This window comes from Metopolophium dirhodum, chromosome 7 (genome assembly GCF_019925205.1).
Source record: "Metopolophium dirhodum isolate CAU chromosome 7, ASM1992520v1, whole genome shotgun sequence".
In the NCBI taxonomy this organism is placed as follows: Eukaryota; Metazoa; Arthropoda; class Insecta; order Hemiptera; family Aphididae; genus Metopolophium; species Metopolophium dirhodum.
The window spans coordinates 1,903,554-1,930,548 of NC_083566.1; the positions used below are offsets into that span (position 1 = coordinate 1,903,554).

At 30.6% G+C, this 26,995-nt stretch overlaps 5 protein-coding genes and 1 non-coding gene across 9 annotated transcripts; 4 read left to right on the forward strand and 2 right to left on the reverse strand.

The window, feature by feature from the left end:
* Positions 1-471: 471 nt before the first annotated feature.
* Positions 472-6,273, forward strand: LOC132949244 (large ribosomal subunit protein P2-like). The gene is made up of 5 exons (XM_061020025.1): positions 472-631; positions 3,622-3,791; positions 4,217-4,309; positions 4,381-4,466; positions 6,209-6,273. Exons 2-4 carry the CDS (start codon positions 3,623-3,625, stop codon positions 4,455-4,457), a joined length of 339 nt encoding a protein of 112 aa, XP_060876008.1. The 5' UTR covers positions 472-631; position 3,622; the 3' UTR covers positions 4,458-4,466; positions 6,209-6,273.
* LOC132949816 (small nucleolar RNA SNORD96 family) lies at positions 1,574-1,652 on the forward strand. Its single transcript, XR_009665142.1, has one exon. It is a non-coding gene; the product is annotated as a small nucleolar RNA SNORD96 family (small nucleolar RNA).
* Positions 6,274-10,643: 4,370 nt separating the features above from the next.
* On the forward strand, positions 10,644-13,246 carry LOC132949723 (uncharacterized). 3 transcript variants are annotated; one of them, XM_061020754.1, is made up of 5 exons: positions 10,644-11,321; positions 11,611-11,655; positions 11,947-12,111; positions 12,194-12,509; positions 12,585-13,246. In XM_061020754.1, the coding sequence occupies exons 3-5, from the start codon at positions 11,969-11,971 to the stop codon at positions 13,086-13,088; spliced, it is 963 nt and encodes a 320-aa protein (XP_060876737.1). In that variant the 5' UTR covers positions 10,644-11,321; positions 11,611-11,655; positions 11,947-11,968; the 3' UTR covers positions 13,089-13,246. The 3 variants fall into 3 exon arrangements, with proteins under 3 accessions (XP_060876737.1, XP_060876738.1, XP_060876739.1); XM_061020755.1 differs by lacking the exon at positions 11,611-11,655; XM_061020756.1 differs by lacking the exons at positions 10,644-11,321; positions 11,611-11,655 and having other exon boundaries at positions 11,960-12,092; positions 12,585-13,245.
* Positions 13,149-16,969, reverse strand: LOC132949725 (polyglutamine-binding protein 1). The gene is made up of 6 exons (XM_061020757.1): positions 16,513-16,969; positions 16,077-16,225; positions 15,829-16,004; positions 14,066-14,219; positions 13,570-13,766; positions 13,149-13,420 (listed from the first exon to the last, which is right to left on the reverse strand). Exons 1-6 carry the CDS (start codon positions 16,574-16,576, stop codon positions 13,279-13,281), a joined length of 882 nt encoding a protein of 293 aa, XP_060876740.1. The 5' UTR covers positions 16,577-16,969; the 3' UTR covers positions 13,149-13,278.
* Positions 16,970-17,257: 288 nt separating this feature from the next.
* Positions 17,258-20,180, forward strand: LOC132949722 (heat shock 70 kDa protein 4). The gene has a single exon (XM_061020753.1). It carries the CDS (start codon positions 17,520-17,522, stop codon positions 19,875-19,877), a length of 2,358 nt encoding a protein of 785 aa, XP_060876736.1. The 5' UTR covers positions 17,258-17,519; the 3' UTR covers positions 19,878-20,180.
* Positions 20,181-23,724: 3,544 nt separating this feature from the next.
* On the reverse strand, positions 23,725-26,350 carry LOC132949726 (eukaryotic translation initiation factor 5A). 2 transcript variants are annotated; one of them, XM_061020760.1, is made up of 5 exons: positions 26,188-26,350; positions 25,863-26,002; positions 25,248-25,415; positions 24,261-24,395; positions 23,725-24,110 (listed from the first exon to the last, which is right to left on the reverse strand). In XM_061020760.1, the coding sequence occupies exons 2-5, from the start codon at positions 25,968-25,970 to the stop codon at positions 24,039-24,041; spliced, it is 483 nt and encodes a 160-aa protein (XP_060876743.1). In that variant the 5' UTR covers positions 25,971-26,002; positions 26,188-26,350; the 3' UTR covers positions 23,725-24,038. The 2 variants fall into 2 exon arrangements, with proteins under 2 accessions (XP_060876743.1, XP_060876742.1); XM_061020759.1 differs by having other exon boundaries at positions 25,863-25,984; positions 26,188-26,348.
* Positions 26,351-26,995: the final 645 nt, after the last annotated feature.

The following is a 26,995-nucleotide window of genomic DNA, read 5'->3' on the forward strand; positions in this document are numbered from 1 at the left end:
TAATTAAGTAATTGCAACTAATATCAAGTCCATTACGCGGACGTGGTTCATTATATAATTATGGCCTCATGACGGCATAGGCGCAAATAGCGTTTGGGATTTGGGTAGGCTAAAGCCTGTACTTTGATAATATTAAATAAGCTTAAAACAAAATGTAGGAAATGTTTTGGGGGCTTAGCCCCTAAAGTGCCCCCCCCCCTATTTGCGCCTATGCATGACGGTTACACTACTGACGTTATAAGTGCAATATAAATTAGAAGCAAGTATGGTAAATACTAAATCTTATGTACTGTAGTTCTAGAAGAATACATTGTTTGATTTATTTTTAATTGTGCGCTGTTCTAATATATTTTATTTTATGCAATAATATTAATAGTCCGATACTCCGACAAGTACGGTAGTATGTTTGGTACAACATTTCCCTAATATCAATTTAATACAAATTATGTTGGTATTGGAGAATATTTGAGGTTACATTTTGTTATCAAACTTTTGTTTGTCGGAGAACGGCCCCCATACATCTGCTCTTAACTTCAAAATATTTCGTAGTGCCTTCTCTGTGTACACTCCGACACCTTATTCTCCACGTTTTGCCAGCGGCCAGCTCACGTTTCGTGTCCAACAGACTTAAGTAAGTATGTTTTTGAACTACGTTTTCCTGCCTTTGTTGTACTGCCCGCAGTCGTCGGTGTCGTTCCGGACTTCCCTTCTGACTCTCGCACCTGTGAAGTCTGTCGAATGTGACGAACCCGAATACCACGTGTGAACCTTATACCCTTGTTTCGAGTATGTGCGTTAAGTGTTGTCAGAATGCGGTTTTAGTCGATATTCTTGCGTACATGACGGTTCAAAGTTAAAACGGCGTATAAATCTGAATATCTGATTGTCGTGTGCTTGAGTGTCTCAAGATAATTCGTTTTTCAATTATATTATACCTCTCACCATGATGGCCGTAGGACGTAGATCTACTAAAGAAACTAGCTCGCTAAAACCGGTGTGACAGAACTCAACATATCATTGACACGGCAAATTATCCCGTTGCGATTGAGTTACAGAATTTCTAGATTGTGTCGTACGATCGACGGTACATGGCCATTCAAATTGTGAAATGTTAGTTCTCGAGTTACATTTTGATTTCAATGCTAATCCGTCATTTCCTTTTTGAGTTTTGTTGTTAAAAACAAATGACTTAGATTTTAATTGTAGATACCACTATGCGTTTTGGAAGGCACCCTTTTCTATGTTACATTTTTCAATATTAATTGTGTAATTAATTTTAAATTATTAAATAACCCCTTACTTTATGGAATTAAACTCGGCCTATTCAATCATATCCCATATGTATATTATACATTTTGTTGTTATCATTCAAACCTTAATTAATAAGCATATCTAAACAATAGACATGTCTGTGATGATCAAATATCACCATCTTTCGACTGAAAGTTTTTGATGATAAATATTGTATTCTGATGACACTATTTACGGGGAAAAATGCAATTTAAGCCTGTAAAAATGAATTACCTTATTAATAAAGTAGGTACTGCCAATAATAATGCTTTGTTTTGAATACTATTAAATGATGAGATTATTTTTTGATAACCATCTTTCGGGTCTGAATAATTATGATGTTAACTTATATCCTGATAATAGTATTTTAATTTATTTACATGATGATTCACAATATTTTAATACCATCTTTCGGGTCTGAAACCTGATGCTAATGTGTTTACTGAAATCAATAAATTGGTATATGTACCAATATTATACTTTAATCATATGCCTAGTTAATATTTTTGATGATGATTCACAATAATTATATACCATCTTTCGGGTCTGAAACCTGATGCTAATGTGTTGACTGAAATCAAGATTCAATTGGTATTATGTACCAATATTATAGTTTAATCAAATGTCTAGTTAATATTTTTGATGATGATTCACAATAATTATATACCATCTTTCGGGTCTGAAACCTGATGCTAATGTGTTGACTGAAATCAAGATTCAATTGGTATTATGTACCAATATTATAGTTTAATCAAATGTCTAGTTAATATTTTTGATGATGATTCACAATAATTATATACCATCTTTCGGGTCTGAAACCTGATGCTAATGTGTTGACTGAAATCAAGATTCAATTGTTATTATGTACCAATATTATAGTTGAATCAAATGTCTAGTTAATATTTTTGATGATGATTCACAATATTTATATACCATCTTTCGGGTCTGAAACCTGATGCTAATGTGTTGACTGAAATCAAGATTCAATTGGTATTATGTACCAATATCAAAACAATTTAAATTTACAACATTTCTGTTTATTTTTTTTCCACCTTTCTAATATGTTCATAAAATCAATGAGCATGAGATGAATTATAAGTAATTGAATACTTTAATTTTTGATTAATAATGTTTAACTAAAATGTATTTCAGTCTTTAATTTTGCGTTTTGTATTTTTACACATAATATATTGTACACATCCTTTGGATAATACTATAACAACATAATCGGTAGAATTACTGGTTGAATATTTAAATTTAAATAATAGTTACTGATCAGAAATTGATAACTTAATGCACCAGTATAATTTTACGGGTGTCCGAGGACATTGCTTTTTTGAACAAGCCTTCGAGCCTCATCTGTAAGTTACAGTGTACATCACAATTTAATTAATATTTAACAAATATGATATGCACTTAATTGTGGATTCATTTTTGTTAATGATGAATAATTTCAATTCCATCTTTCGGCTGATACTAATTGATAAATTCTGTTTTTTGACAATATTTTAAACTTGTTGTCTTGACCCCCGGGCATTGTCCGCGTATTGTTGTATTTTTTCGAGACATCTCTAATATTTACATGTGGCTCTTCTCTAATTCGTTGCATTCCTTCTCAATTTATCGTAAGTCGTTTTTCTCTTTTATTGAGATTTAGTGACTACTCGTTTAATGTCATGACATTTTATAGCTACTAAATTATTAAAAAAAATATGGTGCAAGTGAAACTTGATTTAAGATGATTTGTGAAATCTTAGTGGAAACCTATGTCCTATTGGCTGTCTGTATGTCAAATTTCAGCCCGATTCGTCCAGTGGTTTGGCGTTTGAGCTGTGATCAGTCAGTCAGTCACTTTATACTTATATATATAGAGAGAGATATTGATTACTTATCTTTTATTAAAGTTAATTAAGAATATTATTACCTATATTTGATTTAGGTATAGATAATATTAATTATAATCTATTTAATATGTTAATTATTGTCATCCTTCATGTTAGGCAGATTTATCTGATTGAATATTTTAATATAAATATCTCCAATCAGAAATTGGTAACTTACTGCAAAAGTATAATAAACTGATGTCCGGGGACATTGTTTTATAGCAACAAGCCTTCAAGCCCATCTGTACATAAAAAATGTATATTATAACATTATAAAAAAATAATAAGTATTTAATAGGCTCCTCGTTTACCTTGAATTGAATAATACTGCTAATGACAAATAAATCAGTAATGGATATTGATGATAAATATTATTTAAAAGCAAATAATTTTAATTATTAAATGTAAACATTGTTCTTAGTTACTATTTATTTTTATTATATTTTAGAATGCGTTACGTGGCTGCATACCTGTTAGCTTCCTTCAGTGGAAAAGAACCATCCAGTGATGAAATCGAAAAGATCCTAAGTTCTGTCGGAATTGAATCTGATTCTTCAAAAGTTAGTCTCGTTATCAAAGAACTGAAGGGCAAGAATGTCGATGAAGTTATTGAAAGTGGTAAATATTACTGATATGTCAATAAATAAATGTATGAAAACAAATTAAGTATTAACACATCCAATGTTAATTAATTAGTTAGTTCCTGATAGTAATGTTGTATAACATATATAGATAGTAGATAGTTTTGATTTAGTTCTACTTTATAATATATCTTTTGTAAACTTGTCCAAGACAGCTTAATAGCACTTATTGATTTTAATTTATGTGATTATTGTTAATTTCTATGCAATACTTATTTATTGTAAACGTAATACTATGCATTCTGTTTTATTCAATTTGAATTATTTAAAGTTTTCTTATTTTTATAAAATAAACATGACCACCACTTGGTGACATATTTTTTTTTAATGTTGATTTGAAATTATTTTCCTCCCAAAACATTACAATATATTATGCAATAATAATTTGTCAACTATTTTTAGGCAGGTCTAAATTGGCCAGTGTGCCAACTGGTGCCGCTGTAGCAGCGCCCGCTGGAGCTGGAGCAGCAGCACCAGCAGCAGCTGAAGAAAAAGGTTAGTTAATATATTTTTATTGGCCGTCTTAATCATACTGTAATTCACCTATCTTAATTTTATTCATATAGCTCCCAAGAAAGAGGAAAAGAAAGAAGAATCCGATAATGAATCTGATGATGATATGGGCTTCGGACTATTCAACTAAGATTAATCTGTAAGTGTCAAATCAGTATATAATTTTTACTAACTTGGTTACCAACTAAGGTAATTTAAATTCTAGTGGGTAATTGATTAATAACATTAATTTTCCTAAGGGTTGCTAAAATAATATTACATTTGGTTTATTTAAGATAGTCAATATTTATTAGGCTTCTTCAACGATATATATTTTTGAATATTGATATCGAAAAAAAAAGGTATCGATATCTCTATGACTATCATAAATGCCAATACTCAAATACTCAATTGACTGGGTACTAGGTCGTAATTAGTGGGTATTATTATATTAACAATTAATTGTTTTGAAATATATTATTCAAGAGCTTTGACATGGAAATCAGTTTAAATCTTGATGTACATCGATATATATTACGATTATCGATACCTAAATTTCTGAAAAAAAGTTTGCAATATTGAATCGAAATATTGATATCGTTGAAGAAGCCCAATATTTATATATTGTTGTATTAATATGTGATTACATGGTCTAATAATAAATATTTTTAAATACATATGATGTCTACTGGCTGGGTTAGGTACGATGATGGTCATTGGCTAATTTTCGTGTCTCCGAATACTATAAATAAGATTTCAATGTATAATCAGAAATGCAATTTTTAAATACTTTTTTAAGTAAAATATTTAACTTTCGTGTTAAGCTTATATGAAAAATCATGCAGGCTCCAGCGGGTTATTGTTGAATTAATAACATAAACCTTCCTAAGGGTGTGCAAAATAAAGTAAACATTTGATTTGAGATTGTCTGTATTCACATATATTTACAATATTAGGCAAATGTGAACATTATAACTAAAGAACAGATTTATATTCTCTTAAAACACCTACAATATTATGCTAATATTCTCTAAAAAACCTTCAAATATTCTCATTATATTCTCTTAAAATTATATAAAAAAATATGCAAAAATAATCAATAAACATAAATATATGCTTTACAATGTCTTTTTTGTTGAATTGTTCTATCCATTGTGTTAATACGTTTTTAAAATTAACAAATTTTAAAAATTTGCAATCAATCTACGCGTAAATATGTAATTACAAAAGAATAAAACAAAATTTGAATATTTGATAAACTTATATGTTGATCTTATCAGTATATGAAAACGACTGGCCAGCATTGCAGGTTTCCCACAATGTTTAGTGAACTGCGTGGCTACTTATGATACTATAACTACGTGATTTCGAAAAAAAATTATAAATGTTAAAAAAAAATTTTGACGGGTACCATAATATTAAAATTAATAATAAATGAATATTTCAATATATGCTAAATAGGTTAAATATTCCCTAACCCTTGAAATATTTAAAAAAAACTTTGTTCTATGAACTCGAATTGAACGGATCGTCCACATTTTTTACTCTCATGAGACTGCATACACCCAGTAACGATATGTAAAAACATAAATCCAGTCTTTTATTATAACAAAATAAATATTAGTGTTAATTTTAAAATGTTAGTTTTACTTAATAACCTGTCAAAACTTGTATTATTGTAAATTTTTTTAAGAAAATATGTTTTAAGCAATAGAAATGTTTATACCATATTATATTATTATGTCTTTATATTGTACCATTATCTTATATTGTTGATAAACAATTATCAATAGTGAACTAAATGTATTATGTTCAAAAAAATTTCTTCAGTGTTTAATCTAAAATGCTTTGTATTAAATATTAAATACTGACCTGGATTAATATTAAATTTTTATTTTTCAGGTTATCCTGACTATTTGTTGTACTTCAGAATAACATGGTTAAATAAATCAATTATTTTAATTGTATATTTGAATTTTTTATTTAATTTGTTTAATACTTTATCTTAATAATATCTTCTCCTGAGTTATCCAGGTAAGTGATTAGTCATTCTCATACATTTTTTTTCCATATTTTTATATGCCAGTGATTCTTAATTTTTATCAGTAGAGCCTTTTTCAATTTAGACAACGGAATCTACCTCTACTTTGTTTCAATAGTTTTAAATGCATCATTCTATATAAAGATTATTTTCAACAAAAATAACAATAATATTCATTTAATTAAAAAAAAAAATATTGCTAAAATAAGACAAACGGGACTTGTAAATTTTAATGAGATGAATGATATTGCATTTTAATTTTACAAATATACCTAATTAATATAACTAAGGCTTTTATTGGTTGAAAGATCAATTCTCATGTCAGGTTCGGCATCAACTCTGTTGCGGTAAATTTTATCGTTAGTTAGGTTAGGCAAGTGTCAATTAACTATAATAATCAAATTTTAACACTGACTATTACAATATGAGAGGTGAATGAGTCGAAATGCAATTAAAAATATTCAAAATGAGAATATATCTTTAGATATTTTAAAAATGTAATAGCACTCAAGTTTTGTGGAACCCTTAATTAATCGTTGTGTGAACCCCTGGTTTAAAAACACTGGTATATGCAATTATTGTTACATAATCTATACTTGGATCATATTGAATTTTAAGCCAGTGAAAGTTAGATTATTATTAAATTATTTGTAAATTTTTTAGCTTAAAATTTGCTTTAAAAATTCAAATATAAAAACTAAGCATGGCATATTAGCTACACTAGATATTTTCACTTCTGAATTTGGTAATAGGTCAATTCACTCATCAAACATAACAGAGTTAAATGAATTATTCAGAATGTACTATTTGGTATGTTATGTGTTTGTAAGACGGAGACAATACATACAATACATTATATTATATAAAATGTATTGCAATTACATACAAACTATGTGCCAGAATTTGTTGTACTATTTTTTTAGTTCATGCATTAGTCTATTATTATTATTCAAAGACCAACCCACATTAGCGTTCATTAGTTAAATAGATCATTCAGGTCATTGAACAATGTTACATACTACATACTTGCATTGAAGAATAAGTAAGTTGATGTGTTGGAAATTTCGAACAACTTGTATAAAAAATGATCGTAAAAAAAAGTTTGTTTTCTAATGATAATATCAAATAATAGGTAACTACTAAATACAAAACAGATAAAACAAAATTAATAGTTAAAAATTATAAAAAAATATCTCATTGAATCTTAGTCAATAATATTATCAAAAAATTATACATATCTATACCACTAAGTTAGATGTCTGAATATAATATATTACAAAATTATAAAAATCCTAGTTGTATAAATTGTTATCACTGTGTAACTTAAAAATTATTTAATTGTATGAACTTTTTTTCTGTTCCCCATTTAAAATACACTATTTGCCCATATTGAAGTCTAAAACTGTGGCCCTTTTGTATCTACAATATTTTTATATTGTTTATCCCTGTTTAAAAAAAAAAAAAAAGGCAAGTGGGCCAGACTGAAGGTAATGTATATTACACTGTCAATGTAGTCCTTTTAGATTTGTTATTACTTGTTATCCACCAAATTAAGTGATATTAAAATAAAACATAAATTTCTAATTTATTTTCCATACGCTTTCCAAAATCACTGGGAATTTTCAATTTTGACGACCCGAATCCATTAACTATAAGTAAAAATGCTGATCAAGTAGGTGATCATAACGGTTTTTCTAATAAATATTAATTATTATTACATTGCCATATTTCGGTACGTCCAGTTGCCCATATAAAACTTCTTATCGATATGATTTTACTATCGAATTGTAATATATTATAATCAATATCTTGTGTTATTGTTATTTGAAGGGGAATTGTATTTGTTCGAGAGTTTCTATAATAGTTACACTCTATTTCGAGGAGCAAGTTTAAAGCATACACCTGCATAGTTGTCCCAACAAGTGTGCACTAAGAAAGTATTTCCAAAATTCTCATTTTTATGTGCTGCTCCTACAAGTATTTTGAAATTCAAAGTGTTAAACAAAGTTTGAATCATATTATAATATAGTTAACATTTTAAACGGGCAATAGAGTGCACGGAGTCTGGTAGTATATAATACATTGAATGATTTAAAACTAAGTAATTTTTTATTTTAATATATTATATATAACGAAAATTAACTGGCATTACTGTAAAAATTCATCCATGATCCATCCTAAAATAGATTAAATATCTGTATTTTCTATTTACTCAACGATTTGGCTCTATATAAAAAAAAAAAGGTACAATAACGGGTTCCTTATAAGTAAAGACCGGATTTTATACTTATTAAATTGAATATTTGTATAGTATGCATGCCAACATGCACTAAAAAAAGCAAAAACATGCATCGTAAAATTGCAATTTTTATTTTTATTATGCATGTTTTAAACTAAAAGTAAAATGTATAATATATATACAGATATCCAGTACAAAAATGTAATTAAAATTTTTATCATTAATAGATTGCAATCCAAGTGAATAACATGTTCGTAGGTACGACAAATTTAACTCTTTAAAACATACATTTAATCTTTCTTTTTTTTTGTGCTCAACCCCTTTCTGGACCGTTCAGTGTATATTTGTTGGCTTTTTCGTTAAAATATGCGGAATATGCAAAAACATGGAGTTTACAATTTTGATATTTAATCATTCAAGTAATGATTTATGGACACTGCTCGCATGTATATTATGATGTTGAAAATAGCAACATACATTTTATGCAAAATCCGGTCTTGACTTGAGTTATAAATCGACTCAAGTCTAATATAGGTACGCCTGTTGCCCCGTGGCCCAAATTATATTTAACTTAGACCGATTCAGACAAGCATCGTTGTAAAGTGCTTATGGAAAAATCTTACCACTCCTCCACGGTTAACCACCAATCTTAACGTTATATTTTCCCGTAAATGTAATACCACAAAATTGTCGGAACCCCACGACAGTGGCAGGGGCGGATCCAGAGTTAGGAAACTGTGGGTCAGGACATTTCAAGGCCCCCTCCCCCTATAAGATCCGCCCCTGGACAGTGGCGTAAACACGGTTGACCCCTTTAGTATTTTTTTTATTATACGTTGTTACAAAAAAATTAATGAAATGTAAATATCATTTTTTTAATGTTGTCCCTCCCATTGAAATTATCTTTGTGCACCACTCATCTACGACATACCGCATACGGTTATTTGGTAAATACTTACTCGGACACAGACCTAATATAACAAATCGGTAAGTCGTCAAGCATGTAAAATCATTTTAAAGCAGATGGGTATCGTCATTTAATTAAGTAGGTAGGTGGTAATCAACTCGACTATTGATTTATGAATCAAAAAAAAAAAAAAATTAAAATTACATTTTGATTTCGGAACAATCGACCGTCCGAGGTGCGAACGACTATCGGAACAACGCGGAACGATAATATTATATTATTATTAATTACTATGCTCAAGACCGGAGCAGGACCCGGAGCCACGCTAAACCTGGACGTAATGCAATCCAGCAATGCTCTCAAAAATAACAATATAAACCTCTAACTATTTTTTACCAACTTATAATATAATTCATATATTGTGCGCAATCATTTATATTTTAAAATCGGTAATCGATTAGCGTACAAGACAGTGTACACTGGACAGTGGACAGAATAGTAGGCACGGAAAAAGATTAGCCGAGGCATGGCTAAATATATATTTAGCCATGAGCAGAGGTAGGTAAATACCCAGTAATGTTATCGTTTTGGTACTTATTTAATATTTTCACATCACGTGTTTCTATCCTTTCGTTAAAATGTTTGATGTTGGCGCTGTGTCTACATTTGTTTGATGAAAATAAGTGTTTATATTCTTTATACCTATAATGGAAAAATGCTGAAAGTCACGTTAAATTGATGGCAGAATTATTAGCACAGAATATAACAATGTTATTAGCGTGAAATATCAATTCATTGATTATTAAATATATTATATAATACAGTAATAGATGACCGCCGGCTTAGCTGGTAATACCCATAAACTAAGATATACCCGAGGATTACTGAGATACGATGATTAAAGATACTAATCAATATCTATGATAGTAACACGAATAGATCAATAAATTTTTATAGATTACTATAATTATATCTTTAATCGTAGTAGTATAGTATTGATTATATTAAGTGTTTATATCGATGGTAGACTGTAGTTGTACCACAGATTAGATAAATAGTTTCTACATTTGTACCAAACCGTTCTAAATAGTAAATACTATGATTTACCTAATTTTGTATATAATACGGCACTACGGTTACGGGAACGGGAAAACTTGAATGGCTGGCCATCAAATTCAGTATAGTGGGGTTGCCTATACAGAATATCCTTTAAAACATAACATCTTGTATTTTAAGGAGACGAATAGGCAACCGCAAGTGAAATTAATCTCCACCACGATTTAAGATATGTATATTTATATCTTAAATCGTGATCTCCACTGACGATATAGTGTCTCCGAAAAATTATAAGTGTTTCCACGGTACTGTCGTAAGACATAATGTATATTTCGTAAACGGTAAATTTTTGAATCTAAAGACTGCACTGGTTGTTGCTCTGTGGTCAGACGGTGGAACAATCGTCTGGTTGACATGCTGGTATTTTGGAGTGACATTGATAACAACTTCCACAACGTTGATTATTTTTAAATATGGAACAATCTCGAGTCCAGTATCTACATCGGAATACTATACAGTAACAGCCTGCGCAGTGCTTACTTACCGGTTGCTACTTGCTTAGTTTTCGACTGCATTGCTCGTAGAAGACCGTTCGTTTGCTAAAAATTAAAATACTATTTAGATAGTAAATCAATAAGTATAATACATACTATAACTGTTAAATATTCGTCTAATAATTTCTCGTTTCTATTTATTCGTCAATTCACCTACTTGTCAGTCCGTCAAACAATTGTTTCCGGCATCATCATTGTCGATCTTCGAATTAACCAAGGTGTGTATAGTTTTTTTTAATCAATCGTCAATCGTTAATTAATAATTATTAAATGAAGATGATATTATCAATAATTATTTGTATTTTATTACCAAAGCAACGACTTTAAAATCTACATTATCTAAAAATGTCCGATGTCCTATACGATTTCATTAATATTGTAATTTTTATTAATTTATCAATTGCCTAGATATGGTATAGAGTTATGTGCCAATTATTATAAATTCAATTTGCTGAGAAAAAAACAGAATTTTAAATACCTAATTAGAAATTGTATATTTATTTTCAGTTGGGAACTTACGTGCATGTGTTAGAAGTTTTTTGCTTCAAACAGGTATTGCCATTGAGTATTTAACAAGACAATATTTTATATTATTATACAAATTTAAATTGATATTATTAAAACTGCAAGGTTTGAAAAACTTTATACATATTATACTGAGATACTGTTGGTCTAGCTCAAACAAATACCCAGTGGATCACCTTTACATTTTTTATTTACATTGAGCAAATTTAAATTAATTTATGCCATTACAAGGAATAAGACAACAAGGGCTATAAGCCAGACTGACACTATAAGTAAACTCTATATTATAATATTGATTAATGTCACATAATGTTACAGAAGTAAACTTTAATTCATATCCATGGAACTCAAATCGGATATTAACCAACACACCGTTATTGAAGAAGTCAATATATTCTTATTTGATATGCCTGAAGAGTATTCTCTAGGACATTGTGTGGCGAAAGATATGCGCATGAGTGCTGGTATCGCCATATATTTCAAGTTATTGAACAATAATTTTAAAAATAAAATATCATCCCTGGTTTAATAGTTTTAACTTATCTAATGATTAAATATGATTTAGGAGAAATTTTGGAAGAGTTGGCGAACTAATGGACCAACGACCAAATGTTGGTTCAGTAGCGTTTTTGCAACACAATGATCGATTTATTTACTATTTAATTACAAAGGAATTTAGTAACGGTAAACCATCATATAATAGTATAACTGCAGCAATTACAAAATTACGTGATTTTATTGTACAACACGATGTTAAAAAATTAGCCATCCCACGTATTGGTTGTGGTCTAGACAAATTAGACTGGTCACTAGTAAGAGGCATTGTTGAAAATTTATTTCAAAATGTAGGATGTACAATCAAAATTTGTCATTTTACACATGTAATTTTACTTAATTCGGCCTTAATAACAAGCAATTCTATGAAATAAGTTTACTTATGTTTTTATTTTTTACAGAATTTGTCAAAAGAGTCAGAATTACTTCGAGTTGAACATCCAAGTACTTTAAAAGTTCATAAAGATATCAAAGATATAGAAAAGCGAGAATTTGAAAAACTGAATATCATATTATTTTGTCGGAAAACTACTTTACCGGTGTATTGGGATCAACATTTTCAATCAGTCAATGAAAAATACTGCTTTAAGTCACAATACTATAAAGACTATGAGGCAGGTCTTGAAGTTGGTCAGTGTTTATATTATAGCACAATAGATGCTTACATATTTATTATCATAACAAACAAAAATACAACAGATTTTTCATATCAAAACTTGGAAAAAGGACTTGTAAAAATAAAAATGTTGATCGAGAATGATCAGTGGCACCCAACATTCATCATACACAGAATGAATAATATATTTGAAGATCTCTTTAATAAAAAAGTTGTATCCCTAATATGTTCAGCTTTTTTAGACTTGACTCCGTGTTTAATTCTTCAATTAATAAGCAGTAATTCTTAAACAAACAGAAGTAAAAAAAATATACTTTTGTTGAGTTTCAAATTCACGGAACAGCATACATAGCATAAATGAATGATTTATGTTGGTTGTATTAATTATTACATTTATTTGTCTTGTTTTATAATTTGAATTTGAAAATTTTAGTAAAATATAGAGATTAAAGTCAATATACAGTTTCTTTTCTTTTCTTTTATTTACGCTTAGTTTGGCTGGATGTAGCTCGCAAAACTGCACCTGGACTAGGGTATGGTCGCATTTGAAATAGTGGTCCTGAGGCTGTAGTGTCCACCCCTGACTTAGCTTCAACTGTTAGGCCATCGCTCCAAGAACCCCTATAAGGAAATTAATAGTTGATAAAACGTGTATAATATATCATGTAAGGTTAGTTCATCAAAACTACACTGATAATAATAAACTAATGCAAACACTAATAACATTTTGCACATTGACAAGTACATATTTTATTGATGTTAAATATTACCTGGAAATATCTGAATAAGCAGCTGGATCCATAGGATCAAGATCATTGGCTTTTGTTACTCTTCTTGGAGGATCTTTACGTTTTGGTTCACGATCATATCTCACTTCTTTGGCTCGGATTTCTTGAACAGGTGGTAGCATAGGATTTTTTTTTCTTTGACTTTTTTGTCGTTCATCTTCGCTATCATCACTACTACTCTATAATGATATCAAGATAATGGATACATACTTAAAGCTACAAAAAATTTTTTCTTAAGTTTTTATTTGTTTAACTAGTTTATCCTTAATATTTGTTTAATTTAAAAATCAAAAGATAATTTAATTTATAGGAGATTCTGTGTTTACATGTTACATTTATATGAAAATACAAAATTAACCTCAACCAATCTAATGTGTTCAAAAATGGTTGCTGGTTTTCAAATGTATAATGTTGATATAATAATGTAATGAACACATCAAAGACTACAATAGTTAAATAATAATTCAATTTTAATTACCTCTGAATCTGAAGTCTTTTTATCCATATTTTGCATTATAGCATGACGTTCAAACCGAAATTGTGCAACAGAATCAGTAACAATTGAACGAGGGTGGCTAGGTGGTAACCAGCAAACTGAATCATTTACTACATCCCAGTAATAAAATCTGCCACTGAATGTATACAAAATAATTAATATTATGAATTTAACAAAATTGTACAAAAAAATAAAAATTGATTTGTTCAATAATAAATACATATCTATTATTATTCATTATTTTTTAAATTAATGAAATTCTCAATAAACGATTATTATGTTATTTCATTTCAATTTATTAGAGTATTACATTTTTAACATTATTTTTAGTGATACATAAAATAATACAATAATTAATACAAAATCACTAGTTTTTAATAAGATAATAATTAAACAGAAGCAAATATGAATTTTATATTTTTTATGTTTTTTGGGCTACATACAAATTTTTTGTTTCCGACCGATTTTTCGTAAGTTTTAATCGTCATGAATACTATATTGACAAAAACTTATTTATGATTTATATATTATCCATTTAAAGCAAAAATATTGAGTAGCGTGCTATGTTTTTTTGTTATATAATTATTAGCATAAACTAGGAGGTACAAGTTAAAATTTAAGCAGCATGAAGACACGGAATTGTCATAAATTATTGAATGAATAAATGTTATGAAACTTATTAACCAGCCAATAAGACTTGTAAAGGAATAAAATTAAAATAAATACATAGTAGGTATTGTAATGATATGCTCACACACCATTATAATAAATAAACTAAAATCTTACAGAATAATAAATAACGGCCAGACTGTCGTTCGTAGAAATCGGTCATCCCCAATAAAACTATTGTCACCGACAAAAAGGTCTTTGCCGCCGAAGAGAAATCTAGTTCGGAGAATTACAAAAACCACCTATCACTCACTGGTGGGAATATCCGTGTCGTCCTTTAAACCAGTGCATGAGCACCAACTACCAGAGTAACAACCTCTTAAGTCTCAAAAAAACCGATTTCAACGAGCGACAACTGGACTCCTTATGCGAGCAATAATCAGTGTGTTCTTTAATTCAATTTTTGTATTTGAAGTATTACTTTGTTTCATCTAAAACCTAAAACTCCTACAGAATTATCTACAAACAACTGCGGATCAGGTAAGACATATAATATAATATTTTATATTGATTGCAGTCACTACATCATATGTGCTTTTTACATACAATTACATTGTACGGTGTTTTGATCTATTTCTCGAATACACGATCTCAAGAGCCCTCCGAACACCTGGAGGAAGGTAATAGCGAAATTTTACTATTTTAACATCTGATTTTAATATAACTATCGACAGGAGTCGTTTTTATATTAATCTTACTTCTAAGTTATTACAGTATATTTGATAATTATAGTTTTAACCATTTTTTGAATTAAAGAGGTTGCTATGGTAACATAATTGTATTAATCATTGGTTGCTATGAGCTACCAGAAACGAGTATCCACACTCCATACAGATACATCGGTACATGCAAATATAGCTTGTGGCTATTGATGGTAACTACCAATCCATGGTAAAATTCTCGGTGTCGTACACACATTTTTGTTTGACCCCCAGCCATGAGATATATCATTCATGTCGAAAAAATTTAAGTACCAAGTACTTGGATTGATAATTTTTTTTTATTTACAAATGTAGGAATCTATGGATCTTAAAGTGTATTAACAACAACAAATAAATAAATAAAATAATTCTTACGTTCCAGGATCATACACTTCATGCCAATTTTTAGGTAAAGGAAATTTTTCTAACATAGCATTTCTAGATTTTAAATATCCATTTCTTGGTCGTTTAATACCATTTCTCCACCGTTGTTCACAAAACTTGGTGCATTCGTGATATACATTTGATTTGTTTGGACAACCATGATGGCCCTATTGCATACAATTAGACAAAACTACATTAGTTATAAACATTTAAATGACTATAAAATCACTAAAACTTACTTTAAATTTATCCAATACTTTAGGATCGGGTTTATCATTTTCTTCATCACTATCTTGTGAATCTGAACCAGAGTTATCATTTGCATCATCAATATCATCATAACATTCTGCAATTACCTCTTCTTCGACTTCTTTTGCGTTATTCTTTGCTAAAGTTAAGAAAAAAATATTAATAATAAAGTATGATATTAAGTACCTAGGTATACAATATCTGAGTATGTAATGAAAACACAATAAACGTATTCATGCATTATGTCAAAAGGTGAATTATGAATACTTTACCTAGGAAAACCTAGAATTAATTTTTAATTCGTTTTTGAAACCTTCCCTCAAATAATGGTTCTTATATACTTCAACTTTAAAGTTATGTATTACAAGAAATAGGTAAATAATATCATTATAAAAGATTATATTATGTTTGATGTACACATTTTACCTTCGTTTTCGGTGAGTATTCCACGGGTTGCCAACTTTTTAGCCAGAGCTGGAGGCAAAGGCATTGTGTATACCTAGTTTAAATCTATAGGCTATAGCATTAAATAATTTAATATTATTAACAAACAAAAGTTATGATATTAGAATGATTAGTTTTCGACTTTTAGTATTTCACTACTTTACTAACTATAAGTTAATTATTATTATTGAACTGTTAAAGTTATTGAATAACAGAATTCCGATTATAAACCAACAAAAATTTTATCAAATAGTTTGTGACTTGTGAGCCATGATCATGGATGTATATAGTATATTATAGTATATACTACAGAACAGAATAATATAATATTATTATTTATTATAAAACTAAAGGCTAAGTTATATATTAATATATTATATTATACAGCAATAAGTCGGAACCGAATAGTCTAAGGCCGTGGTCGGGAGTCGAGACTTTGTTGCTATGATAACACTCGTTATCGATATTCATCGAACAGAGAATGAGCTGATAACCTCGAAAATAAAATTTGGGATTTTTTTAAATATTTTCAAATTTTTAGAGGTCTAATATTTTTTTGAAAACAAATCAAGTAGAGACTTCGACGTTTTTAAAACGGAAAATTTTATTTTTCTGTTAGTAAATAATTATCGTGTTTGTGTAAATTTTTTTTTTTCGTCAACCATTGGCGGGACGTTTGCCTCCCTGCGGCGGACCGATCGTCCCCTCCACCCGGCACAAAACTGTTTGTCATCCGACGAGTCGAACGTTCTAGAATATTCCCTCGATCGATTCACATTTGCCGGCTCTCCGAATCGCGTGTACAACTGTGCCAAGCAATAAGTCGGTGCACTATACTATAGGTTATCAATTAAATCATCTTTCGTCCGCGTTCCGATTACCGCACAAAAGCCGATCAATTTTTTTTTATTTCTCGTCCACTGCACGCGCACACCCACCGACCAACGCATCCACGTGATTATTCTTTACCATACGACTTCCGCAAGCCAATGGCCGCAATGTCCGTAATAGGTATAGATTTCGGAAACGAATCGTGTTATGTGGCCGTAGCTCGGGCCGGTGGCATCGAGACGATCGCCAACGATTATAGCCTGCGGGCCACGCCATCATGCGTGGCTTTCAGCCCCAGGAACCGCATCATCGGAGTGGCCGCCAAAAATCAGATGGTCACCAACATGAAGAACACGGTGCACGGCTTCAAGCGGTTGCTGGGTCGGTCCATCGACGACCCGTTCGTCAAACAGGAGCTCAAGCACCTGCACTTTGGCGTGGGTAAGTGCGAAAACAACAAGATTGGTATCAACGTCAACTACCTCAATGAACAACAAACGTTTAGCGTGGAGCAGATCACTGGCATGTTGCTGACCAAACTCAAAGAAATATCCGAGATAACGCTCAAGACAAAGGTAAACGATTGCGTTATTTCAGTTCCTTCCTATTTCACAAACGCAGAGCGCAAGGCACTGCTCGACTCGGCGTCCATTGCTGGACTCAACGTCCTGCGCCTGTTCAACGAGACGTCCGCCACGGCGCTTTCCTATGGTATCTACAAACAGGACCTGCCCAATCCCGAAGAAAAGCCCCGGAATGTTGTGTTTGTTGACTGTGGCTACACTTCCCTTCAGGTTTTCATCTGTGCATTCAACAAGGGCAAACTGAAGATGTTGGCCAGTACGTTTGACTCTCAATTGGGCGGTAGAGAATTTGATTTCATTTTAGCCGAACACTTCAGCAAAGACTTCAAGACCCGTTATAACATTGATCCTAGAACCAATGCCAGAGCGTTTTTGAGATTATTGACCGAAGTCGAAAAAATAAAGAAACAAATGTCAGCTAATTCCACCAAGTTGCCAATGAACATTGAGTGTTTCATGGATGACAAAGATGTGCACGGAGATATTAAAAGAGCAGAATTTGAAGAATTAGCCATGTATTTATTCAATAGAGTTGAGGTCACATTAGAACAGTGCCTTAAGGATTCCAAGCTGAGCAAAGATGACATTTATTCCGTAGAAATTGTTGGTGGTTCCAGTCGTATTCCATATATTAAGAACTTAATAGAAAAAATCTTCGGCAAGACACCTAGCACTACTTTGAATCAAGATGAGGCTGTGGCGCGTGGATGTGCTTTACAATGTGCAATGCTATCACCAGCTGTAAGAGTAAGAGATTTCAGTGTGACCGATATTCAAAGTTTCCCCATTGAACTCCTATGGGATCCATCAGACAACTCAGATGATGGCCGTGCTGAAGTTTTCCCTAAAAATCATGCTGTTCCATTTTCAAAAATGTTGTCATTCTACAGATTAGCTCCATTTACTGTGAAAGCTCATTATTCTGGTCCTATTCCTTATGCAGATAGTTATATTGGTCAATTCACAGTCCGCGATGTCAAACCAACAGCAGATGGTGCAAGTCAAAAAGTCAAAGTTAAAGCCAGAATTAATTTGCATGGTATATTCAGCATAAGTAGTGCTACACTTTTAGAGAAGGCCGAATTACTAGAAGAAACTCCACCTTCTGAACCAATGGAATCAAATGAAAACGAGCCCCAGCCAGCTGAACCTGAAGAGAAGAAAGAAGAAAAGAAAAAGTCTGTTACAAAGACCATTGATTTACGTATTGAATCATTGACTCACGGTTATTCTACCATGGATTTAAATAACTACATTGAGCAAGAAGGTAAAATGGTAGCATCTGATCGTCAGGAAAAGGAAAGAATTGATGTTCGTAACAGTCTTGAAGAATACATTTATGACATGAGAAGTCGAGTTTCTAGTGAAGATGACTTAGCTTCTTATATCATAGATGCTGACAGACAAAAAATAGTTAAACAATTAGAAGAGCTGGAAGCTTGGTTGTACGATGAAGGCGAAGAATGTATTAAAAATATTTACACAGAGAAATTGGATTTGTTAAAAACAGTTGGTGAACCCATCAAGAGGCGTAAAGTAGAATACACGACTTTCCCATCTGTAAAAGATCAAGCTGTCCAATTAATTTCTAAAGCTGAGAGAGATATTGATGCATTTCACAAAGGAAGTGAGCAGTTTAACCACTTAGACAGTGCTGAAGTAGACAAATTGGCTGAAACTCTTAAAAATGCTAAGAGTTGGTTGGAAGAAAAGTCGGCCAAAGTAACTGCATCTCCTTTATTTAAAGACATTCCGATCAAGTTAGATGAGTTTGTTAGAGAGAAACATAGTATAGAAGAAAATGTAAGCAAAGTTTTATACAAACCAAAGCCTGCACCCAAAGTGGAACCACCACCACCTAAGGAAGAAGAGAAAAAAGAAACAGAACCAATGGAAACCGAACAGCCAGTCGAAAACGGCAATGACGCTTAAAATGTTACTTTTAACACTTTTTTCTATTGTTTAATATATTTAATTTTTTATTTCAAAAATGTCACCTTTATATTTATATAATGTTTGTATTCACAATTATGAAATAATTTTGTAAGCAACATAATGTGTATTACAGTTTAATAGATGGAAAAAACAAATTTACTAGAACAATAATAGGAATATTATGATTCATTATTTTCCTCTCTCCTGTGTTAACTATTAATTAACTAACTTTGATTAAAGAAAATAAAACATTGTTCTTCGTGTTTAATGATAATTAATAAACTGTATTAATCTGTTTAATATCATCGTTGTTAACAGCTGGTGTACCTTAGTAAAGTTAATACATTAATCTTTGAAATATTTATAAATCTTCTTATAAGTAAAATTAACTGTGTCCCATATTGCTGTATGTAAAATTAAATGTTATCATTTACAATTACTAGGTTGTTGATGTAATTTTCATGTTTATTTACGGGTTAGTTTCTAATAAGTATGGTATATAATATGAACTAGATCATAAATACCACTAGTTTTAAAAATATGCATTATAAATATTTGAGTGGCATGCGCTTTGTGGTTACCACACTAAAATCCCAGAATATGTAGTATAGTAGTTATTACTGAACCATTAAGTTCACCCAGAACACAAAGTTAACCATTAGAACACAATGTTATGCTATTGAAGTATGACTGTATGCGTCTGGGCTCCACTGCTCCAGTAGGAAACTAATGTTTGGCCTAACTGTTAAACATCAATATCCGAGGGAGCAATACAAAGTTTAACTTAAAAATCAATAGCTTGAGATGGAGCCAATTGTTATAGGTTAAGAGTGAAGAATATGAACATTTCAAACTGACTCGTCAAATTTTGGCCAAAGTGATTACTTATCAAGGTTCTCGAGTAGAAAACTCTTATATAGATTCTACAAATCTAGGTGGCCGCATTAAATTGTTATAAACTGTTCTGCGGTAGTGAATAATATACCTAGGACCTAGCTGTGGGATACACGATGTGCCTACATTATACAGTAAATGCGGAATACCGTTGCCCTCGAATTAGTGATTGATGAGCATTATTGACGCAAATTTGAGGGATGCCCGGTCAGTCCCAACGAATTCAAAATTCCGTACTTAGTACTAGGTATTATTTTTAGAAAATAATATAAATGGGGAGACGTCGGTCCCAACCGAAAATATTGAATTATGGCGTTAATGAGTGAGCAGCGCGGCGTATGATATGCACCACCCTGTACCTACGGCGAGAGAACGCTCCGTATACGACGACGGTGGGATGACCGAGTGACGGATGAGCAGAAGAACCGATCTCCGCCGGGTCCAGCCCTGTACGGAAACCGAGAGTAGACGAGAATATTGCAGCTTTAGACTTTCCTCGGCCAAAGTCAGTCAACAGGTCCGATCGGCCCGAGCCTAACGATCAAGCTACAATATCATGTAATTTACTACTACTATTCTTATGACCTATTAGTACCTATATTATACGTCCCACAACTTACTATGTACTATAGTGTATTATTTTATTATTCGTACCATTTCACAGTTGTGGTTTTTCATCCGGTGTCCCGTATATTAATAGATTATTTCCCGTTATTTGCACGCCCGTAAAACGTCCAAAGTCCGATTGAAATAACCTGAACTTGCAACATTACGGTTCAGTCAACGGCCGAAATAATGAATTTGGTATTGCACATCGATCGACTACAACCGGCTAAACACCTCCAAACACCATCAACACCGACAATATTCTAGTGTTGGTCAGGGCACTAGGCAGGTATTAAAAGGTCGGCGAGTGATGGCTGTACGGTTTTCGTACCAAGGGTCGGCCGTTCTCACGATGTCCGGTTATAGTTAACCCACACTTTACCGCGGACGTTGTCAGGACGGCCCTAAAAGTGTTACTGTCATTTTTAGCCATATTGTATGTAATATAATATATATATAACGATGTAGGACAATACATTATATTATTTTACACGATACCACATTGGACCAGTCAACGGTTATCGGTAGGAGGGAACCGCCGGACCGCGTATTATATTATTAGCAGATCAAAGACGTGGGCGGACGTTAATAATAGGTGCATGACGACTGACTATGCTGAACGCGGAAAACAAAAAATTCATATGGCGCATGATTTTATAACACATTCGTACATCCTAACTTTTCACTAATACGGTAGGTATCGCGCAAGAGAATCCAAATTAGACAACACAGGTTGACCCGAAGGCGGAAACTGAATACATTTTAGGAGTCGGGGGACCAACATCTTAAACATCAATGTGAGAAGGGGAGCTTTGATTCCACACGACTAAAATGTAATTGTTTTTGGGGGAGCCAAGCCCTTACAATAAGCATCCCCACTGATTTCCACCAACGGGTGTATACATACACATAGAATAAAATAAGTGCACTTCATTTTAATCTTAAAATTTCAAAATTAAAGTAACGGTTGCTATGGGAAATCCCTCCCCAACAAATGTATTGCTTATTTTTAATATATATTTTACCCACAGTGAGGTTTAGTCAATAAATACCTGTAATAGGTATTATGTACTTTATTCTTACTTAAAATTGATATTGGATACCTACTATATGTTAATAAAATTGTAGTATCAATTTAATTTTTTTTTTAAACTATTTAACCGTAATAAATCATAATTAAAAACAAATAAATACAATAGCCGATCAGAAGAATATAAAATATAAATACTGGGGAGGATTCGAAATGCAGTACCGACTGCAAGCGCATACGCAAATCAACTATGAAAACTTATAAAAAAATACAACAGAAATCAAAAAGTTCTTTTATAATTATCTTAAAATGTAAATGTTTTTATAAAAAAATGTATCACAAGATACAAGAAAACTTCCAATAATAAATATTTGATAAACAATTTGTAAGCTAATATATATAAGAATTTTCCCCTATAATATAAGTAGTTAAAAAAGGTAAAAAAAGTACAAGATATGATACAAATTATAATAGCCAATGTAATTATGTAAATAAGAAAAATTTTGATTACTAATCTATATGTATATATATATATATATATATATGCAAGTCCCTTCTAATAAAATATTGATTTATTTTTTTTTAATAACTTTCAGCAAAATAAAATTAACGTATTTAAATAATGAATATAGATACATACATACTATACATACAAATGTTGATATTAAAAGTACGATAAAACCTGTTATATATTTTAGGAATTTATTCTTATCTAGGTAATTGTGTATGTATCATAATATTATATCAATTTTTTTGCTTAGAAGTCATAGCTAGATTATATAATATATTACCTTTAAATCGAAGTCTTAAATCTCATTAAAAGTATTTAAATTGCATAAAATAATCTACATATTTATCAGTTATCAAAACTATATAATTAAAATTAAATTATTGTTAATACTATTTCAATTAACACCTCATGAATTGTTTACGAGTGATGTCTAATTGGATTCAACATTTTTTTTTCTATAAATATAATCCAGCTTTTAAACAATTATTAAAATAAATAACCTATTTCTATTTAAGTTTTACATAATTAGATGTTTCATAGTAATTAACATTATTGTTTGATTGAAAAATACTAAGTAGTATTAAAATATTTAATTTATTAACCTTCCGATTTTCAATACATACTTGAATTAATATTTAATAATTGAACTTATTAGTTATTAAATATTTAGTACTAACGTATAGATAATTTGTTGGAAAATGTTTAATGGTTATTAACTTTTACAAAGTAAATCTTTTAATTATTGCATTAGGAAGGAATAAGGAAAACAATAAAATGATGAAATGTAGCTACAATTCAATAAATTAACATTAGTGACTTGGTTATTTATATTTCAAAATCTGGTTTAACCCACAGTTCATACTTTAACAACTTTTTAAAAAGTAAAAACAATGTTTATTTTCCCTTAATATAAATACCATAATATTTTTAATCATAGTGTAAATAATCTGAAGACTGATTGTTTAATTACATTATTAAATCAGTTTACAAGTAATTATCATTTTTCTAGGGTTTAATTATTAAAAAGAGAATTTGAAAATTATTTAGCCACTAAGAAAAAAAAAAAAAATATTAAAAGAAATGTTTTACTCTTCTGACGCTTTGTCATTTGTGAGCATTATTTGTCCAAAGCAGTGTTTGTCTTAATGGCAATCACACATTCTTCGCCACAGGATTTCAATACAGTACACTGAAAATAAAGAATGTACATTATTACTATAGATTTTATAATGTATAGTTAGAAAATCACATACTTATATTTGTAACTTATCAAATTATTCTTGTAAAAAAAAATATTACAGATTCTACACACTATATGCAAGATTCCTTGTTTACTTACCAAAAGCTCTTTACCGGCATCGTATTCATTTTTCAATTGTTGACCAATTTCAGCTTCGGGAATCTTCAAGTCTTCGCGCAAATCACCATTGTCAGACATCAAACATAAATAGCCATCATCTGATATATCAGTCAACTAATTAAAACAGAATAAGTACATTGAAAAATGTATTGTTTATAATTTACATTCATATAAAACATAAAATTATATTTTTACAGTAAAACTGCTAAAATATTAAGATTTTAGACATAAGACCTAAATAAAAGGAATTATATTTTTGTGACTGTGTACATTAATTTAGCTCATCATATAATTATTATTTTACATAATATAGTCATATAATGGGTAATAGTTGAGGGGAATGGAAAATAATTAAATATAATCTTTTTATAACATTGCATTCAGAAAACTAATAAATACCCTCCCTTCCATAACAAACTTATTTTAGTCTTTAAATCTGAAATAAAAATGAAATATTCGGTTTAAAATGAGATCATACCTTGGTGGCCAACTTGCACGCATGGGCATGACTGTTTCAGTCGTAAGGTTCTGGTAGGGCGAGCGTCTGACTTTTTGCGGACAAAAAATGGCCGCCTCTAAGGTATGATCTCATTTTAAAAAGAATATATACTATAAAAACATATATCGTACTTTAATATCTCATCCAAATTCACTAATTAAAAATTTAGCCTTATAACCAATTTCTCATCGACACCTATAGCTTAATTAGTGGTGTCATGATCTCTTAAAATAATAATTGATAAACATACATAGTAGAGCCATCAATAGGTGGCTTCTCTATCACTTTTCCGCCAGTTTTTTTTTCAACTATCATACATGACACATATTATGCTTATTGTGCTAACTTATATTTATGTATAAAAAAAAAGATTATAGATAAATAGTTTAATAGCATACCGATCATTAACACACATGAAAGGCTCACTTATGAATGAAAAATTTAATTATCATTAGTAAATTAATTACCTGATAATCTTCACGTTTGACAAATGGAACATCCATATTGTGAGTTGACGGGCATATATCTTCATATTTCTTACCAGAAAATATATCTAGGCCAACTAAATGGACCTTAGCGTGTCCGTGCTTACCAGTCTTTGATGTGGACATATCCACAATTTTGCACGGACGAGCCTTTAAAACAATTTAATTCATATAAATAACAAATAAAATGCATTCAGCACACATACAAATAATAGATGCATAAGCTCCAAATCGTTTTATTAACTACATTGTTATAAAAAAAATTTAAATGTTTACATTTTAAATGATAAACAATAATTTCAAAGCATTATAATATGTTTAAATAATCACTTATAGGTATATGTACAATGTACATTTAAGTATATTAGATATATTTTTTGATTGGTTATATTCATTGAAATAAAAAGCAACAGATATCTATACGATAAAGTGAAAGTATTAATGTAAATACTACATGAGGTAAAAATTGATTTTGTCAATAAATGTATTTATTTCGAAAATTTTTTAATTGAAAATAATAACCGAATGGATTAATCAAAAACTTAAAATATAATAAAAGTGTTAATAATACATAGTTTGAGCGGTGTTAGGCATTACTTTTAACATAACGAAACCATTCTTTCGCAAAGCTGAACATTGCATGGGGTATGTGGTTGAAGCACCAGAGTCTCCGGTATCAAAGTGAGTATCTTCGATGTCAGCCATTATTCAAAATAGAACTACAAACACAAAGAAATCTAAATTACAGAGAGAAAAATTAGTTTGAAAAATTATTCAGTCGTGATCTGCAGTCAGCAGTATGCCAGTATTGATGACATCCTGTTAACAGAATTTAACCTAAAAAACCTCGTGAGTTGTTTTGTGCATCTAAACAGCAACTTTAGACCAGCAAACACGTAAAATGTAAAGACGTTTTACTTACTTTGTTAACTGAATGAATAACAAAATGAACTATACTACTTAAAAATATAAGTTAAAAAAAAGAGAAATATAGAAAAGCTTAGGAATCTTTTTTAATTCAAAAAAAGTACTGAGCCTTTGATTTGGGCGACACAACAGCAAAAAAAAGAGACAGACGCACATACGATAAGTCGGCAATATTTTGGTGTGATTACCACCACCAAGGAATCAACGATGTGTAGTCATGGAAGACAAACTACGCGTTCCCGGCAAACAATGTTCAAATAATTCGAAACAATATATTATTCAATAATGAAAAAAAAATTGTGAATATTTTATAAACGGAGGCGGCGATGGCTTTTTAAAATGTTTATGTATGATATATATTATATTGAAATTTGAATGAGTCGTTTTATGTTATTTAACTTCGTGTACCAAGTACTAACTACCTATAGGTATTAATGTATAATAGGTTCCAGTGGTGGATCCAGAGGGGGGCAAAGGGGGCATTCTCCCCTCCATCTCTGTATTTTCCCTTTATTTTACTGTATTTTTGCCCCCCCCCCCCCAAAAAAAAAAAATTAAGCCCTGGATCCACCACTGGTCACTGATAGGTCCTTCGTCCATGATAATAGGTTAGGCTATGATTATTTGAAAAAATAATAATTATACTAATGTCTAATTGTTCTAATTAATTTTTTATGTATTGTACAAATTGTACAAGTAATATACTTAAGTACTATATTCCATATTAAAGCGATTTTATATTTTTGTAAAACCATTTTTAAGGACTACTATTTTTATTAAATACTTATAGCTAAAAAGTCAAA

Coding starts and splice junctions, on each gene's coding strand:
- LOC132949723 (XM_061020754.1), top strand. CDS start 11,969: ATGGAACTCAAATCGGATATTAACCAACACACCGTTATTGAAGAAGTC. Junction 12,112..12,193: donor GGTATCGCCATATATTTCAA/GTTATTGAACAA, acceptor AATATGATTTAG/GAGAAATTTTGGAAGAGTTG. Junction 12,510..12,584: donor AAATTTGTCATTTTACACAT/GTAATTTTACTT, acceptor TATTTTTTACAG/AATTTGTCAAAAGAGTCAGA.
- LOC132949244 (XM_061020025.1), top strand. CDS start 3,623: ATGCGTTACGTGGCTGCATACCTGTTAGCTTCCTTCAGTGGAAAAGAA. Junction 3,792..4,216: donor CGATGAAGTTATTGAAAGTG/GTAAATATTACT, acceptor AACTATTTTTAG/GCAGGTCTAAATTGGCCAGT. Junction 4,310..4,380: donor AGCAGCAGCTGAAGAAAAAG/GTTAGTTAATAT, acceptor TTATTCATATAG/CTCCCAAGAAAGAGGAAAAG.
- LOC132949722 (XM_061020753.1), top strand. CDS start 17,520: ATGGCCGCAATGTCCGTAATAGGTATAGATTTCGGAAACGAATCGTGT.
- LOC132949726 (XM_061020760.1), bottom strand. CDS start 25,970: ATGGCTGACATCGAAGATACTCACTTTGATACCGGAGACTCTGGTGCT. Junction 25,416..25,862: donor ATGGTTTCGTTATGTTAAAA/GTAATGCCTAAC, acceptor ATTGTTTTAAAG/GCTCGTCCGTGCAAAATTGT. Junction 24,111..24,260: donor ATGCCGGTAAAGAGCTTTTG/GTAAGTAAACAA, acceptor CTTTATTTTCAG/TGTACTGTATTGAAATCCTG.
- LOC132949725 (XM_061020757.1), bottom strand. CDS start 16,576: ATGCCTTTGCCTCCAGCTCTGGCTAAAAAGTTGGCAACCCGTGGAATA. Junction 16,226..16,512: donor AATACTCACCGAAAACGAAG/GTAAAATGTGTA, acceptor TCTTAACTTTAG/CAAAGAATAACGCAAAAGAA. Junction 16,005..16,076: donor AAGTATTGGATAAATTTAAA/GTAAGTTTTAGT, acceptor TGTATGCAATAG/GGCCATCATGGTTGTCCAAA.